The following is a 15,667-nucleotide window of genomic DNA, read 5'->3' on the forward strand; positions in this document are numbered from 1 at the left end:
TCGATTTTTTAGATTGTGTGTGTCCCCACTAAGCGCATTAAGTCGGCGGTGTGCGTCCACAGTACCGAGGCTAGCATCGACTTTTGGAGCGTTGCACTGTGGTAGCTATCCCAGAGTTCCCGCAGTCTCCTCTGCCCATTGGAATTCTGGGTTGAGCCCCAATGCCTGATGGGGCAAAAACATTGTCGCGGGTGGTTCTGGGTACATGTCATCAGGCCCCCCTCCCTCCCTCCCTCTGTGAAAGCAATGGCAAAAAATGGTTTCTCGCCTTTTTTCCTGGGTTACCCATGCAGACGACATACCACGGCAAGCATGGAGCCCGCTCAGCTCACTGTCACCGTATGTCTCCTGGGTACCGTTGGCAGACACGATACTGCAGTGCTACACAGCAGCATCCGTTTGCCTTGCCTACCGCAGATGGTGCAATACGACTGCTAACTGTCGTCGTCGTCCCGTGGGTGCTCCTGGCTGACCTCGGTGAGGTCGGTCAGGGGCACCTGGACAAAAATGGGAATGACTCCAGGTCATTCTCTTCTTTAAGTTTCATCTAATGGAGATTCATCCCTGCCTTGAATATCATGCCAGCTGGAGGCTTCTGCCTCAGGCTGCTCTCCCAGTCAGCAACACCGCACGGTCGCACCTACCCCAGTCTACCCCTTGCTCCCATGGCTCATGACAGTAGTAAGGAGCAGTTCAACTATAGGCTGAGCAAGTGCAGAATGGTGGTAGAATGTGTCTCTGGACATTTAAAAGCTTGTTGGCGAGTTTATGGACTTGGTTAGACCTCAGCAAAACCAATATTCCCATTGTTATTGCTGCTTGCTGTGTGCTCCACAATATCTATGAGAGTAAGAGGGAGACGTTTATGGTGGGATGGGAAGTTGAAGCAAATCGCCTGGCCGCTGATTACACGTAGCTGGACACCAGGGAGGTTAGAAGAGCACAGCAGGACGTGCTGTGCATCAAAGAAGCTTTGAAAACCAGTTTCATGACTGGCCAAGGTACGGTATGAAAGTTCTGTTTGTTTCTCCTTGATGAAAACCTGCCCCCTTGCATGGTGTCAAGTATCAGAGGGGTAGCCGTGTTAGTCTGGATCTGTAAATGCAGCAAAGAATCCTGTGGCACCTTATAGACTAACAGACGTATTGGAGCATGAGCTTTCGTGGGTGAATACCCACTGCATCCGACAAAGTGGGTATTCACCCACGAAAGCTCATGCTCCAATACGTCTGTTAGTCTATAAGGTGCCACAGGACTCTTTGCTGCTTTTACTGCCCCCTTGGTTCACTCTACTTCCCTGTAAACCAACCGCCTTCCCCTCCCCACTTCGATCTCTGCTTGCAGAGGCAATAAAGTCATTATTGTTTCAAATTCATGCATTCTTTATTAATTCGTCACACAAATGGAGGGATAACTGCCAAGGTAGCCTGGGAGAGGTGGAGGAGGAGGGAAGCACAGGGGTGGGGTAGAAGGGGCACCCCCTAGAATGGCATGCAGCTCATCATAGATGCGGCATGTCTGGGACTCTGACCTGGAGCAGCCGTTTCCCTCTCTGGTTCTTTGGTAGGCTTGCCTGAGCTCCTTAAGTTTCACGTGGCACTGCTGCCTGTCTATCTGGCCAGTGCATCCAAGTTGAGAATGCTGTCCAGAGTGGTCACAATGGAGCACTCTGGGATAGCTCGCGGAGGCCAATACCGTTGAATTGTGTCCACACTATCTCAAATTCGACCCAGCAGGGTTGATTTCAGCGCTAATCCCCTTGTCAGGGAGGAGTGTAGAAATCGGTTTTAAGAGCCCTTTAAGTTGACAAAAATGGCTTTGTCGTGTGGACGGGTGCAGGGTTAAATTGATCTAACACTGCTAAATTCGACCTAAACTCATAGTGTAGACCAGGGCATAGTGATCAAATACTGATGCGGGGCTTGGAGATTGAAGGGAAGGGAGCTGAGCCCCTGCATGGTTTTTGCCATGCATTTAAATCTTGCAGGTGGAAGGACCTTATGAAATTCACTGTTAGTATTATAGATGCCTGCACAGTAGCACATCATACCCTTTCAGAGTAGCTCCTTTCCACAGGATGCAGCTTGATAAAGCTGGCACACTTCTCAGTTTCCATTTTATTCTGGCACTGATGCTGCTAAGGGAAATGCTGCTGAGTAGGAGTACAGCAGAGAGGATGCCAAATTATGCTTCCTTGCCTCTCCATAGTAAGCACAAGATAAAGCCAACCAAAGTCAGGAGAGCAGAGAGAAAAGGAATAGAGATATAGGAATTAGTGGGAATGTGCTAAGAGATGGGATACAGACAGAACCCAGGGACAGAGCAGGTGGAAAGACACATAGGACAGGAAAAAGAACAGTAGGTTGAAAATGAAGCAAAAAGAGGAAATATAAAAGAGTTACCAGTCATTGGAGCAACTCACCAGCTGTGAGCAGTGGTGAGGGAGTAGTGTGCCTATGCCCAGTGTGCATACATCTCTACCCCACTGAATTACTGTCATAGCTTACTTCCCGACCTGGTCCTCCGGAGCGCAGTTCAAATCAGCTGCACATAATAGACATCTGAGTGGGCTCTAGCGTTCCTGCTTTGCGATTAGGTAAGAGTATGGGTGTGATCAGAAACTACCTATGCTAAGTATTAACAAACAAGTCCTCCTCCAGCATGTGCACTGCAGAAAAGAAGAGTAGGTGGTGAGGCATACAATGAGACAAAAATCAGCCAAGCCTTCATAAAGAAGCCCCAATAACCATGGTAGCCAACTGTTCCCATTCTCTCATCCTTTCTGAGCGCTGAAATCTTATTTAATATTTTTCTGTGTTCATTTTTTAAGAAGTGACATTATTGTTTGTGAGAGATGCCAGGTTGACAACCCTAGAGATCCAAGTCTTTTTCATCTACAGAATGAGTCTGCAGAGACACTGGAAATACAAGCTTTCCTCACCAATATATTTCAACCCCGCCTCAGAGGGACCACCTCTGACATTACGGCATTTCCATCAGCATGTTTGTTTATTTGCCTACACCTATGCCAGCCTCTCCCAGAAAAATGCAAAATACAGCTACTAGGATCACCTTCTGAACTGGCCAATCTGTACACATCACCAAACCCTTTGAGGCTTCACTGGTGCCTCCCTCCTCACTAAATTCACACTTCTTGTCACCACCTTCAAGTCCCTATAGAATGCTGCTCTTCCCTATTACCAAATCTTGTCTCTCCCTCCCCCGCCACTCCTTTGCTCCCTCCACTCTGTCAAATGATGCCGGTCTTGTTGCCCTGTTCTTCCGATTCTTCCCTAGCTGTCTTTATGCTTTATGTGACTCCCTACACATGGGTCACCTTCCCAAGCTACTACTACACCAGACCATTCCCCTCTTATTCAAGTCCCTCCAGAAGATCCAATTCTGCCATGAATCCTACATGAAACTTGCAAACAAGGAATCAGTAGGCAGAAGGGCAGCTGGGATAGTTTATGCAACAAATAAAATAAATAAATAAATAAACTCAACACATGGAATTAAGACCAACATAACCCCCAACCGCATGGAACTACCTACCAATGTAAGTGTCACCCACTAACCTGACCCTACTGGGATTTTTTTTTAAAAGACCTAGGAAATTAGAAAGCCAAACCAAACTATGTTCAAAGAACCTTTAGGTTGCAAAGTCAAGCACTCAAATGTTAGGAAATGACACAAGTAAGTTGCCTTAATTCAGCCCCCCTTTATGCATATAAATTAAAGGATGACTTTTTTTCCAAAGGACCCCTGACTCATTCAGTGTACAGAATGGACCTGCTCTGAGGATGAATCAATGACATGTAGTGAAGGAGGCTATTGTCTGTAAGACCCCTGCCTCAGTTGTAGCAGTTGTTGAAAGGTTTGTCGTGGATGATGCAGGGGACTGCAGGAACAGAAGGAAAGGTCTCAGGGTTAAAACAGTTGAATGCTGCCCAGGAGAACTGGATTCTATCCCTGCCTCTACCACAATCTGTGTGATGTTGGACTAGTCACTTAAGCCAAACTTTTCACAGATGGTCATCAACTGCCTGTTCCTCATTTTCTGGGTGCTAGACTTGAGACCCTGGGGACTCAATTGCAGAAGTGCTGAGCACCGACAATTGCAAGTCAATAGGAGTTGCACTTTGAACATATAAAGTTCTATATAATACTAAATATTCTGAAAAATCAGGTCCTATATGTCTCAATTTGGACCCCTAAAATTAGTGGACACTTTTGACCCTCCTCTCTCTGTGCCTCAGTTCTCAGTCTGTAAAATGTGGATAATAAGCACATCTCATGTCACCAGGGTGTTGACAGATTAAATTAGTTAGTGTTTGAAGCATTCAGATAAAATAGTGATGAGTGCCGCTGAACAGACCATGAGGAAATTTATAATTATGTCTTCAGAGCAAGGTTTGAACAATGGATAGTCAGTAAGGCATAGGGCCACATAGGGCAACCAGGAGCAAGCTGCTCATTAATTGACCTCTCTTCATCCTGTGCTGGCAGGGTTTCCGGGCAGAATAGTATGTGATTATGTAATTAAATGCTATATCATAATGCATACACACAACAGGGATGAATTAAGATTGAACACAACTTTAATTTCCTCACTTTTGAGTGCTTGACTTTGCAACCTTAATAATGTTCTTTAAACAGTTTCTTGTGTTATATATATATTATATATTTATATATAAATGCAATGATGCCCATGCACATACTGTACCATGAAACTCCTTTGCTGTAACATGCTGATTGTCCGTTTTGACAGAGATTCCATATGTTTTATGATCTGCAAGAGGGAAAAACAAAAACAAACTAATTCAGACAACAGATATTTCCATTGCACACGTGCTTCAGCCAATTTTAGAGAACAGTGCTTCCAGGCTTAGTTATAAACCTCCATATGCTAAATGAGGCTCTTTGGTGATTGGACATGATTGGGACTTGGGAGACCTGGGCTCTATTCCTGGCTTAGCTATCAGCCAACTGGGTGACCTTGAGGAAGTTACTTTAACATTCTGTGCTGTAGTTTCCCCATCTGTAAAATGGGGATAATAATACTGACCTCATTTATAAACAGTTCAGAGAGCTACTGACGAGAAGCGTGACAGAACAGCTGGATATTATTATATAACAAGGACAAGAATAAGCTTTTAAACATGCATCCGTACATTTTCCTTCAAAATCTGCTATTTTCAATAGGGCATAGGTGGAGAACTTGCATTAATCTGCAAGTGTATTCCCTCTGCTGTAATCACAGCTGCTCCTGAACACACACGTCTACTGCTGGATTATACCTGTTAGTGCATGGGTGTTAAAAGTTACCTGAATAAAGGGTTCTCATCTTTTCCCTCCCCACATCTCAACAGTGAGCATCTCCATTTTCTCATACATTCCCTTTCTTCTTGGACCTCTTCTATTCTCTCTGCAACTTTAATAGATCAGCCATGAAGGCCTGGTCTACACCTGAAAATTAGATCAACCTAGCTTTGTTGCTCAGGGCTATGAAAAATTTCACCTTCTGGGTGACAGAGTTGGGTTGACCTAATCCCTGGTGTAAACACAGCTAGGTCATGGGAGGGATTATTCTGTCAACCTAGTTATCACCTCTCAGAGAGGTGGATTAACTACATTGATGGAGAAAACCTGTCGATGTAAGAAGCGTTTACAGTACAGCGTTGCAGCACCGCAGCTGTGCCACTGTAGTAGCTGTAACATAGACATACCCTAAAACACAGTAACCATCACTTTTGTGGCAGCACCTACCATCACATGACATAAAATCTCAATGTACAATTACTACTAATCTAATCCCACAAAACCAGGCTTGCCCATGCTGACAATACTTCTTACAAAAATGGTGACAACATCACCATCTTGTTCTATCCTGGAATGGTATAATTCCCCTGGAGAGAGCATCCCAGCCTCCTATTAACTGTATTGGCTGTTATTCTAATAAAGGGGTTTTCAGTTTATTTTTCTGTAGGTGCCTCGTGATCTCCATTTCAGCTGTGGTTACCACCAGCCTCCATATCTCACTTTTTTGAAGCTTCAAGACATCAAATAACTCACTCCCTCAGAAACAAGAAGTGTGCTGAAGCTCAACATCCTGAAGCTCAACATCCCAAATTGGGGTGATGATGGGAAGGTATTTAGGGAATTCTATATATGCAGCAGCCATCTAGCACCAATGTCAGATAGAAGCATAGACAAGGAATTGGGGGTGATGCTTTTGCTAACAGATCAGCAGAGCGTGTGTGTGTGCGCGCGCACGAGGGGAGGGGTGACAGGTAAGATGGAGGAGGGGACTGGGCCCTTAGAAGTGCAGGACTTATGCCATCCTCACACTTGCCTTTGACACATCAAGGTGGATGCCTAGTGTGCTCTACCTGGGTTTACACATGGAGACAATCCAGAAGTTACAGCTGGTACAGAATGTGCCACTTGTTATGTAGTATTTCCTATCAGGAGCACCTGCATTAACCAACAGTGGATTTCCAAATGAAGCTGGAAGTGTTTCTAACAAGCTATACTTTGCCACAACTTCCTCATCTGTGCATCTTGGACCCATTCTATTTCAGATCCCCTAGTTCCCACCTCCCTTAATGGATTTCTCATTCCAGGTTTCTCTTTAATCCCATCTACACATGGCAAACAACTTAATTTAATCACTGTACTCAAGCATAGTGTAAATATGGTTGTGGCCTAAATGGTTACAACATGGTTTGGGTTCATCATGCTGTTTGGGGCAAGGGCTGTCTGCTGAGAGTGAGGGTGTGCGTGCACACGTGTGTGTACAGTGGCTAGAATAATGGGGCCCTGATCCCTGACTGGAGGCCTTACTGCAGTACACATAATTTATAATAGCCATCCTGGCCAGATCATGCCTATTAACAAACCTATTTAAACAACATTTAAATGTGATTGTGGTTTAAGGCAGAGTTATTATAACTACAGTTGTTTGCATTATGCAGACATAGGGTGAAATTTTCAAAAAATACCTAGCTGACATAGACGCCTAAATGCTGGTCACTTTTGACAATGAGTCTTATGTGCTTTTGAAAACTTTACTCATGTTTTTCTACCACATTGACAGTGGCCAAAAAAACATTACCACCTTTGCTTGAAATATAAGTTTTGTTTCTAGTATGACTCTGTGAACAAGTTTATAGCACTTGGATAGTGGATGATGGCCAAGGAAACCTCGGATGTGGATTCATCACTGTGCTAAATAAACTCTACTTGAATTAGGTTATATTAAAATACTGAAGTAGTAAACACAGTTCCCTCCCAAACAAACAGCACTTGGATTATTATTTTTCTTAAGATCAAGGAAACATTAATTGTCTTTAAACATCAACCACCAACATCTTACAACATTATTTCATTTCTCAGAAGCACATTATTTTTTTCTAGGTAACTATTTCTCCTGCAGAGGTACGGAGCCTCTCTTTGTTTTCTCTCAAACCTTTTAAAGCTTTCCTTCATGCTTATTCCATTTTTCCCCTTATTTCCTTTTATGTCTGTTGATCCCTGCTACCCATTTACACTTTTAAATATAATTTGTAGTTTTACTTCCACCTGAATCATATCTTTCCCCCTCATTTAATTAATGTTAATATTTCTGGGATGGGGAAGAACACAAAGGGGAGGGGGAATATCGCCAAATATCTCTGTGTTTTTCCAGTCTCAGCTATTTTTCTCTTACTGTTATTATAATTTCTGTTCACAAACATTACATATTTCCCCTGGAAATAATCTCCTGCTTCACATTTCTAGAGAGGAAAAACAACAAACAACAGTGTTTTATTCAAACCCTTTGGCTCTGGTTAATGTTTGTTTTTAGTTGGTTAGCAAACATCTTTCAGAATCATAGATGTGTTCCAAATGATTGGGTAGAGTGTTTATAAAATATTACTAAAAAGAGCATTATTTCCAATACAGTCATCAACTCAAATGCATGTGACTCACAGCCATATTAAATGCATTTTCCTAGAGACTTGAAAATACGTTTTTTTTCAAAGGGGGAATAAAAAAAAGTCTATTTCTTCCCCCTTTCCAGTTCTCATAAATAGTATAATTCTAAAAACCTAGATACTAAGAAATGTAAGTAGAACCACAACAAGAAAGACTACATTTAACAGATGAAGACATAAAAATATGGTACCTTCCTTGATTCACACTTTGGACAACGTCATGATATCAATTACATTTTACAGAGCAAACTCTTATCAGGAAACTGCTTTTGCGGGAGAACTGCATATTCTCCCTAATACACTGAGGGAGTTAGACAATTAAAAAGTGCAGGAAGATGTGAGCGAGCAATACATTATGATCAGCACATATGACCTTTTCTTCCCTGAAAGGTCTTTTGTACATGTCCAATGGGAATTTAAGTAGGAGAAAGATGGCACAGACATATGGCTGGTTAACAACAAGAAGCCACTTAATGATTTTGATCAATTAGCCAAACAAAAAGACATCTCTAAAGTTCTGATAACAAATTCCCTAAATAGTCACTTGAGGAACAAGATGTTGGCAGCTACTCAAAATTCAAAATGTTGATAATTTTGGACCCTTTAACCTACATCTAAAGAAGAGTAATGGAAAGATACTACATGGCAGGATAACTGGCTCTTGTCAACTAATCTCTCTCACCATATGTTTTATATATATCTATATGGAAAACAGTTTTCACATTGCAGCAACCTGAACTTCACTTGTTTACAGCCAATTCTACAAAGGTCACACGTTTGCCATTAGAAATACTCTACTGCAACAGGAAATTTCCTTAGGTAATTTGAATGCTAAAGTAAAGCACATTAGGTATTATCAAACTGCATTTCCTTTCATTTGATTGCAGGAAACTAGATGGGAATAGAATCAAAACATTGTTATGATATAAAAGAAAACAGTCATGTGACATTTGTTTTGCTAAGTTCCAGACCACATGTTGCTTATAACAAAGGTTAAGTATTTAAGTATATTGTAGGTTTAGGAATTCATCTGTCCTGAATGAGAGTTGCCTGCAATAAACCCCAAATGTGGGTGGGAAAATAGCATCTCTGGGGCATGTATGAAGTGAGCTAAAACTCCATGTACCCTGGGCTAAATTGTCAGGGACAGTTTCATGTCCCATCACACACAGCTGAGACTGTTTAACTCCTTGCCACCACAGATCAGGATAAGCTCTGCCACATTTAAGCTGTACAAAAGACAGTTCTGTGCTCAGACCTTCCCAAGCACAGAATTAACAGGACAACCACTACATTCTATTGACACCAAAGTTAACAAAAGGGAAGGCATAAGGTGTTGATCCCATTTTGGGCAGCATTTGCTGTGAATCTTACTTGAACTGTTCCCTAGACAATACTGTGATGGATATATTAAAACTTAGTCTGAAGTAACTGTGGTTTAGTAACCATAATATAATTAAGTTCAATATCCCAGTGGGATGGATCTTAGCATAAACATGATATGGTGGCACCAAACATTAGGAAAGGGAATTAAATAAATATGAGAAAACTAATTAGAAAGAAAGGAAAGACTAAAAGTCACCAAAAGTCAGTGAGACTACATAAACAGAGCATACTCAAGTCACAGAAGGTAACTACATATTCCTAGCTACAAATAGGAATAAGGAAGCATACTGATACTTTTTTGCAAGGTACGAGAGTTTATTCAAGTCAAGAACATGAGACCCAGCCCATGGTTCACTTTATGGTATGTGGTATTAGTTTTAGATTTGCTAACCAAAAATGGTATGAGTTTCAATTTTTTCCACTCTTGAAAGTTTATACAATAATATGAAGTGAATTATGTTCTATGAAATTTGATACTGGCATAGAGTATAAACAGAGAAAAGGAAATAAAAACTGTTCAGCAGCCATTTATTTGCATACAGGCATTAAAACGTTCAGGATTTGATGCTGAAAATAACTGCTGCAAGATTTAGAAATTTAAGGAATTGGAAGCCTCAAGATAGCCTGAAACTGAATTAAGAGTTGATCCTTTCAAGACTCAGACACTAAAACTGTTGGAGCTGTATATTTATCAGCAAGGGGAATTGGATATGTATGCAAATCCTGGTGGTGTTGGCCAAGCCAAGTGAGGTCATAGACAAATGCCTTTGAATTGAGTATCTGTAATGGGATAACTTTTGAAGGATCATGTGGCATCCGTGAAAGTGACAAGAAATATGTCAATTTCCATGTCACTATACTTGGGACAAATGTGAGGAGTAGCAGCAGACTTATTGTAACCATATAGGTGGGAGGATCCCTCAAGCAATGGCTGGCAGAAGTTTAGGGTGGTAGAGAAATCAAACAGAGAGAGGAGCGAAGACTACTCTGAAGCAGACTTGGGCGGGAGGGAAGGGAAGAACCAGAGAGATGTGGGGAGGTGTTCAAATTTGTCCAATACTTAATTAAAAAGAAGCAGGGTCAACATCATGGAGAAATCTCAGCATCCTCCCAATTCTGTCAGCAGGAAGTTAGCACAGTGGGCAAGGCTTCTCACTAGCACATCGATTAATGCACCTTGCTGGTGGGACTGCCTTCTTAAATCTTTCTTATTCTTCTTAAATTGGCCTCTTGGCTAGTAGGTGTCCAGTAATTTTTTTCAAGCTCTGTGTTTAGTGTTTTTCAGAAAATCCTCATCCTAGGAGAAAAAGTTATAATGTTAAGAGGGAACCCCCTTCCTTCCTTCCTTGCTTCCTCCCTCCTCCCTCCCCCCCCACACACAAAGTCAGGAGTTGTGGTTGCCAAGAGCCAGCATTTCTGTTTTGGCCTGCTGAGACCATCTGCCTTTCAAGACAGCTGCTATAATTGCGTTAAAATTCCAGTTCCTCAGCTGGGTAACCTATCATATCCAAGACACTGTTTTCCCCCTTGCCCGAGGGCCAGAGCCACAAACAATGGGCTAATCCTCTATTCTTCCTGCTTGCTCAATCCCTCTAAGCAGACAAGAATCTGAAAGTGGATCACAAGACAGTATTTAGATGCCATGGTGACTGATGCTATATAAGTGAACAGATAGGATAATTCTACACTATCCAAATGCTTCAATGGAGAAATCTCATCAGGTTTTTTTGTTTTTGTTTTTTTGCCAGTTAAGAGTCCCCATGTAGCATTAATCTTCCCTCCACCAGGAGCCCATGGCCAATTCTCTCTGCGCAGAGGGAGAGTCACTGCAACATGGAGTTTTGCAGTGGGTTTTTCAGACTAAAAAAGATAATAAATGAAGCTGAAAAGCTGATTGTTTTTGAAGAGGACTGAGGATATGTTTCCCAGAATGATGAAGACGTGGAAAGCAGATTTTTGTTGGCAGCTGGGCTGGCTGAGTTCCTGTTTGAAATGATTACTTTAACGCTTCTGGGATCTGACTGTATTATTATTGTTAGAACGCCTCTAACCTTGCATAAGGATCTTTTTTCATTATTTAAATCTAAATAAAATTAAATAATCTTCTTCTCCAAGTATTTCAGAGAGCAGATTCTTGTCAGTTTCAGAACTCTGCATGCTCACAGCAATGGAATGGACAAGAAGAATGGACAGCTCAGTGTATCTGTGCAACTTGTCATGAGTTTAAAAAAAAGAGAGAGGAGAGAGAGAGAGAAGTGGTTTTGTTGAGCAGCAACTAAGCTGAAGAATAGGAATTTGAATGTTGCTACAGACTTGCAGTGGAGGACCTGAGAGAGCATTTAGTCCTAGGGGAAAATCATGTTTTAAAAAGTGAGAGAGAAAAGGAATTCAGTTGTTAATGCCTTGGCTAACACAGAAAAATAAATAAATATGAGTTCATAATGCCAAAAAGTTTTCCCTCACAAGTGTTCCATGATGTTCAGTATAAACTGTAGTACTGGCAAAATCTTCTGATGCGGTCTTCACGTTTAGTTTAAGGCAGTTTTTTATTTATCAAGTTAAACAAAATAGATTTAAACTTCAAACTTGATTGCCTAAAATTAGCGACTACTGAGAAGTCTAATTTCCAGAGGCACTGAGCCACTAACGTCAGTTGAGCCACGGATGGACAGAACCTCTGAAGGTCAGACCACTCAAGTTTGAAATGGTGGTCTAACATTTTTCAAACTAGAGCTGGTCAAAATGTATTTTTTCTGGTGTGAAATTTAAAGAATCTCATATCTGCAAGAACAAGGGGTGGAGGGCACTAGTTTTAAATACGTTGTCCAGATTTTGCAAAGCAAGCCCTTTTGAAATACCCCAAAATAACCCCAAACAAAAAAGATACTTGTTTTCAGAAAAGTGGTTTGCTGTGTACCTCTGTGTTTACATCTATTCTGATCTGCCTTCAGAAGTCAGTAGGACAGACTACTTACCACAGCAATAAATAACAATAAATATTAAAAAGTAAATAAATAAATGACCACTGTAGACAGAAGTTTTGAAAGATGGATTAGGTCACGTGTCCTTCCCCACAAGGCCAGTAGTTTATTTTGTACAACTGGCCTAATCAAGTATTTGCTTAATAAAGCCATGAATCACATGAAAGTAGTGCTTAGAATTAGGGCTGTCGATTAATCGCCATTAACTCGCGATTAACTCAAAAAAATTAATTGCAGGGCTTTTTTGGTTAAACATTAAAATACCAATTGAAATTTATTAAATATTTTGGATGTTTTTCTATATTTTCATATATATTGTATTGTGTTGTAACTGAAATCAAAGTGTATATTATTTTTGTTTACAAATTTTTGCACTGTAAAAATGATAAATAAAAAAATAGTATTTTTAAATTCACCTCATACAAGTACTGTAGCGCAATCTCTTTGTTGTGAAACTGCAACTTTCAAATGTAGATTTTTTTCTGTTACATAACTGTACTCAAAAACAAAACAATGTAAAACTTCAGAGCCTACAAGTCCACTCAGTCCTACTTCTTGTTCAGCCAATCGCTAAGACAAATAACAGGTTTCAGAGTTAAAGCCATGTTAGTCTGTATCCACAAAAAGAACAGAAGTACTTGCGGCACCTTAGAGATTAACAAATTTATTTGAGCATAAGCTTTCATGGGCTACAGCCCACTTCTTCGGATGCATAGAATGGAACATATATTGAGGAGATATATATACACATACAGAGAGCATGAAATGGTGGGAGTTGTCTTACCAACTCTGAGAGGCCAATTAAGTAAGAGAAAAAAAAACTTTTGAAGTGATAATCAAGATAGCCCAGTACAGACAGTTTGATATACACATACAGAGAGCATGAAAAGGTGGGAGTTGTCTTACCAACTCTATCCTGATTATCACTTCAAAAGTTTTTTTTCTCTTACTTAATTGGCCTCTGTACACACACGTGTGCGTGCACAATCACCAGACAGATTTTTACCCCAGTTCCCTAAATGGCCTCCTCAAGGATTAAATTTACAACGCTGGGTTTAGCAGGCCAATGCTCAAACCACTGAGCTATCCTAGCCCCACACTTGAGTTCAGGGAGTGTTATCACATATGTTCCTGGGTACCTTGCAAATCTACAGACCAAGCAATTTCAGCCATCCAAACAATACAGGATTATTTGAATTAAGTATGTGAGTTATTTCAAGAACACTATTTTAGGAGATGTGTATATTTTATGATATATAATTATTAGATTTGAAAATAAAAAAAAGTTTAAAAAATTAGAACTGCAATTTCTTTCAGCATAAAAATGAAAGCTTTTTTCTCCACAAAACTGTTTAAATTATATATTGTAACCTTCCAAAATTAACATGTGGTGCAGACGTGAAGGAGTTTTTGGGTAATCTGCTAAGTTGTAGCACAGAGCTCTCAATTTTACAAGCCTTCTGACAACTCTGCCATGGAACCTGTTCCCATGGTAACAAATAGGAACCCACTGAAAATGGGGGGCAATGGTTTAAACGAGACAGGGCCTCACAAAAAAACAAAACAAAGAAGAAGAAAAAAAGCCTATTTTACAGCATTCTAATAGTTCTGCACAAAGTTGGTTTCCATAGCAACAAAGCAGCAGCTACGTTGTCAGAAAGCGTGTAAGTGTAATAAAAGCCTAAAGTTGCAAATGCTATTGCTTCAACTGCTGTAGATTTTTAAAATGCAACAGACTCCTGAAGTCTGTAGTTGCTACAGGCGTCTTAAAGACCATTTAAAAATTGTAGTCCCAATTCTGAAATGAGATACATGAAGTCAGTGGGGCGCTCTGCAGGCCCAGAAATCTACCCATGCATATCTCATTATAGGATCAGGCCTTTAGAGTCTAGGGGAAGCATTCAGGTTCTAGGACAAAAGACATGTTAAATACCCCCAGGGCAGGGGTTCTCAGACTGAGGCCTGGTTCCAGAGAGGAGTCCATGCAATCCTAGAATAGAAGGTCCCCAGCATGGACAGACCGTGAAGTCCTGGATCTGTAATTTATTAAAAAAAAAAAACTCTAAATATCTAAAAAAAAAAACTAAAAAATGTCCATAAAAAAAATAATAAAAAAAAGGTCCACACATTGAATAGAAGAATAGATCTTCTCTTTCACTTCTCTCGGAGGTGCTCAAGAGAGGTGCTCTCCAAAGAGAGAGGTTCCTAAGGGAGAGGTGTGGTGCCTGTGGAAGCACAGCACAGCGCGCTCGGCCATCCCCTCACGTGGCGCTCGGAATCATTCCACCCACAGCATGGCTGCATACGTGGTCTGTCTGATCTGGATGGATTCTCTCTCTTCTCTCTCTCTCTCTCCTGACCTGCCAGGTAATGTCGTCGTCGACTGCTGCATCTAAGTAGGGCAATTAGTGTACTGTTACTATTGTGAATGGGAGCCGCGCCACACGCGCGCTAGATGTTCTGCAGCACCGCAGGCAGGGAGAGAGGAGCCTGCTGCACTGCTCTGCATCTGCAACAAAGTCCTGTCCCCCCCCCCCCCACCCAAACAAAAAGAAGGAGAAGGAGGCGTGGAAAAGGAAACACTCCACCCCCAGCAGCAGAGCTCTCATCCACAGCCTGATCTGATAAATTTTTTTTGAGAAGCTTCCCCCTTCCTGGATCACCAGTCCTAAATCCAAGTTTCATCCCCTGTGTAGTTGAGTATTAAAAGTAGTTTGTTGTTTATCACTGTTGTTTCCCATTTTTTTCTTGTCAGAAGACTTTGTGTGAAGGGGGGCCAGGAAACAGCAGGACACACACAGACTGCAGTCACTAGGCACCAGGGTCAGGCCCCAGAGAGCCTCCATCCACGGACACATACTCACCCCCCCACCACACCCCCACCCCCTTCCGCGCCCCAACCCCAGCCCAGAGCCTGCATCTCAAAGTCAGTCACTGAAACAGGCTCAGGTTCAGCTTCTCTGTAAATCAGTGGACAGTCATAGGTTACCCTTTAATGTACTGCTGGGCTGTGGGGCTGTCCCAGGATAGGGATGTGAGTCCCAGACCAAATTTGAGAGTTAAGTAGAAAAAAAATAGTTGTAGTGTGTACGACATTTCTAGAGTCGCGACCCCATTTTAATGGGGTTGCCAAGGCTGGTGTTCGCCACTGGGCCCCAGCAAGTCTGAAGCCAAAGCCCCACTGCCCAGGGCTAAGGTTACATGCCCCGGCCCAGGATAGAAGCCCTTGGGCTTCAGCTTTGGGCTCCCCTCGCACGCACGCACGCGCACACATAGCGGTGGGACTCAGGAGGCAGGGCTCAGTCTTCGGTCCCCCCTCCT

General features: G+C 41.8%; 1 protein-coding gene across 4 annotated transcripts in view; it reads right to left on the reverse strand.

The window, feature by feature from the left end:
- The window catches only part of JAM2 (junctional adhesion molecule 2), a 54,889-nt gene that overhangs the window by 16,081 nt on the left and 23,141 nt on the right, over positions 1 to 15,667 (reverse strand). For 2 of the 4 annotated variants that reach the window (XM_039520101.1, XM_039520104.1), the window contains exon 2: positions 4,727 to 4,792. In XM_039520101.1, the coding sequence (XP_039376035.1) occupies positions 4,727 to 4,792 (66 nt within the window). Of the gene's footprint in view, positions 1 to 2,507; positions 2,669 to 4,726; positions 4,793 to 10,541; positions 10,643 to 15,667 lie in introns of those variants that run through there. The other 2 variants (XM_039520103.1, XM_039520102.1) reach the window with 2 other exon arrangements.

Source organism: Mauremys reevesii, linkage group 1 (assembly GCF_016161935.1).
Source record: "Mauremys reevesii isolate NIE-2019 linkage group 1, ASM1616193v1, whole genome shotgun sequence".
NCBI classification, from domain to species: domain Eukaryota; kingdom Metazoa; phylum Chordata; order Testudines; family Geoemydidae; genus Mauremys; species Mauremys reevesii.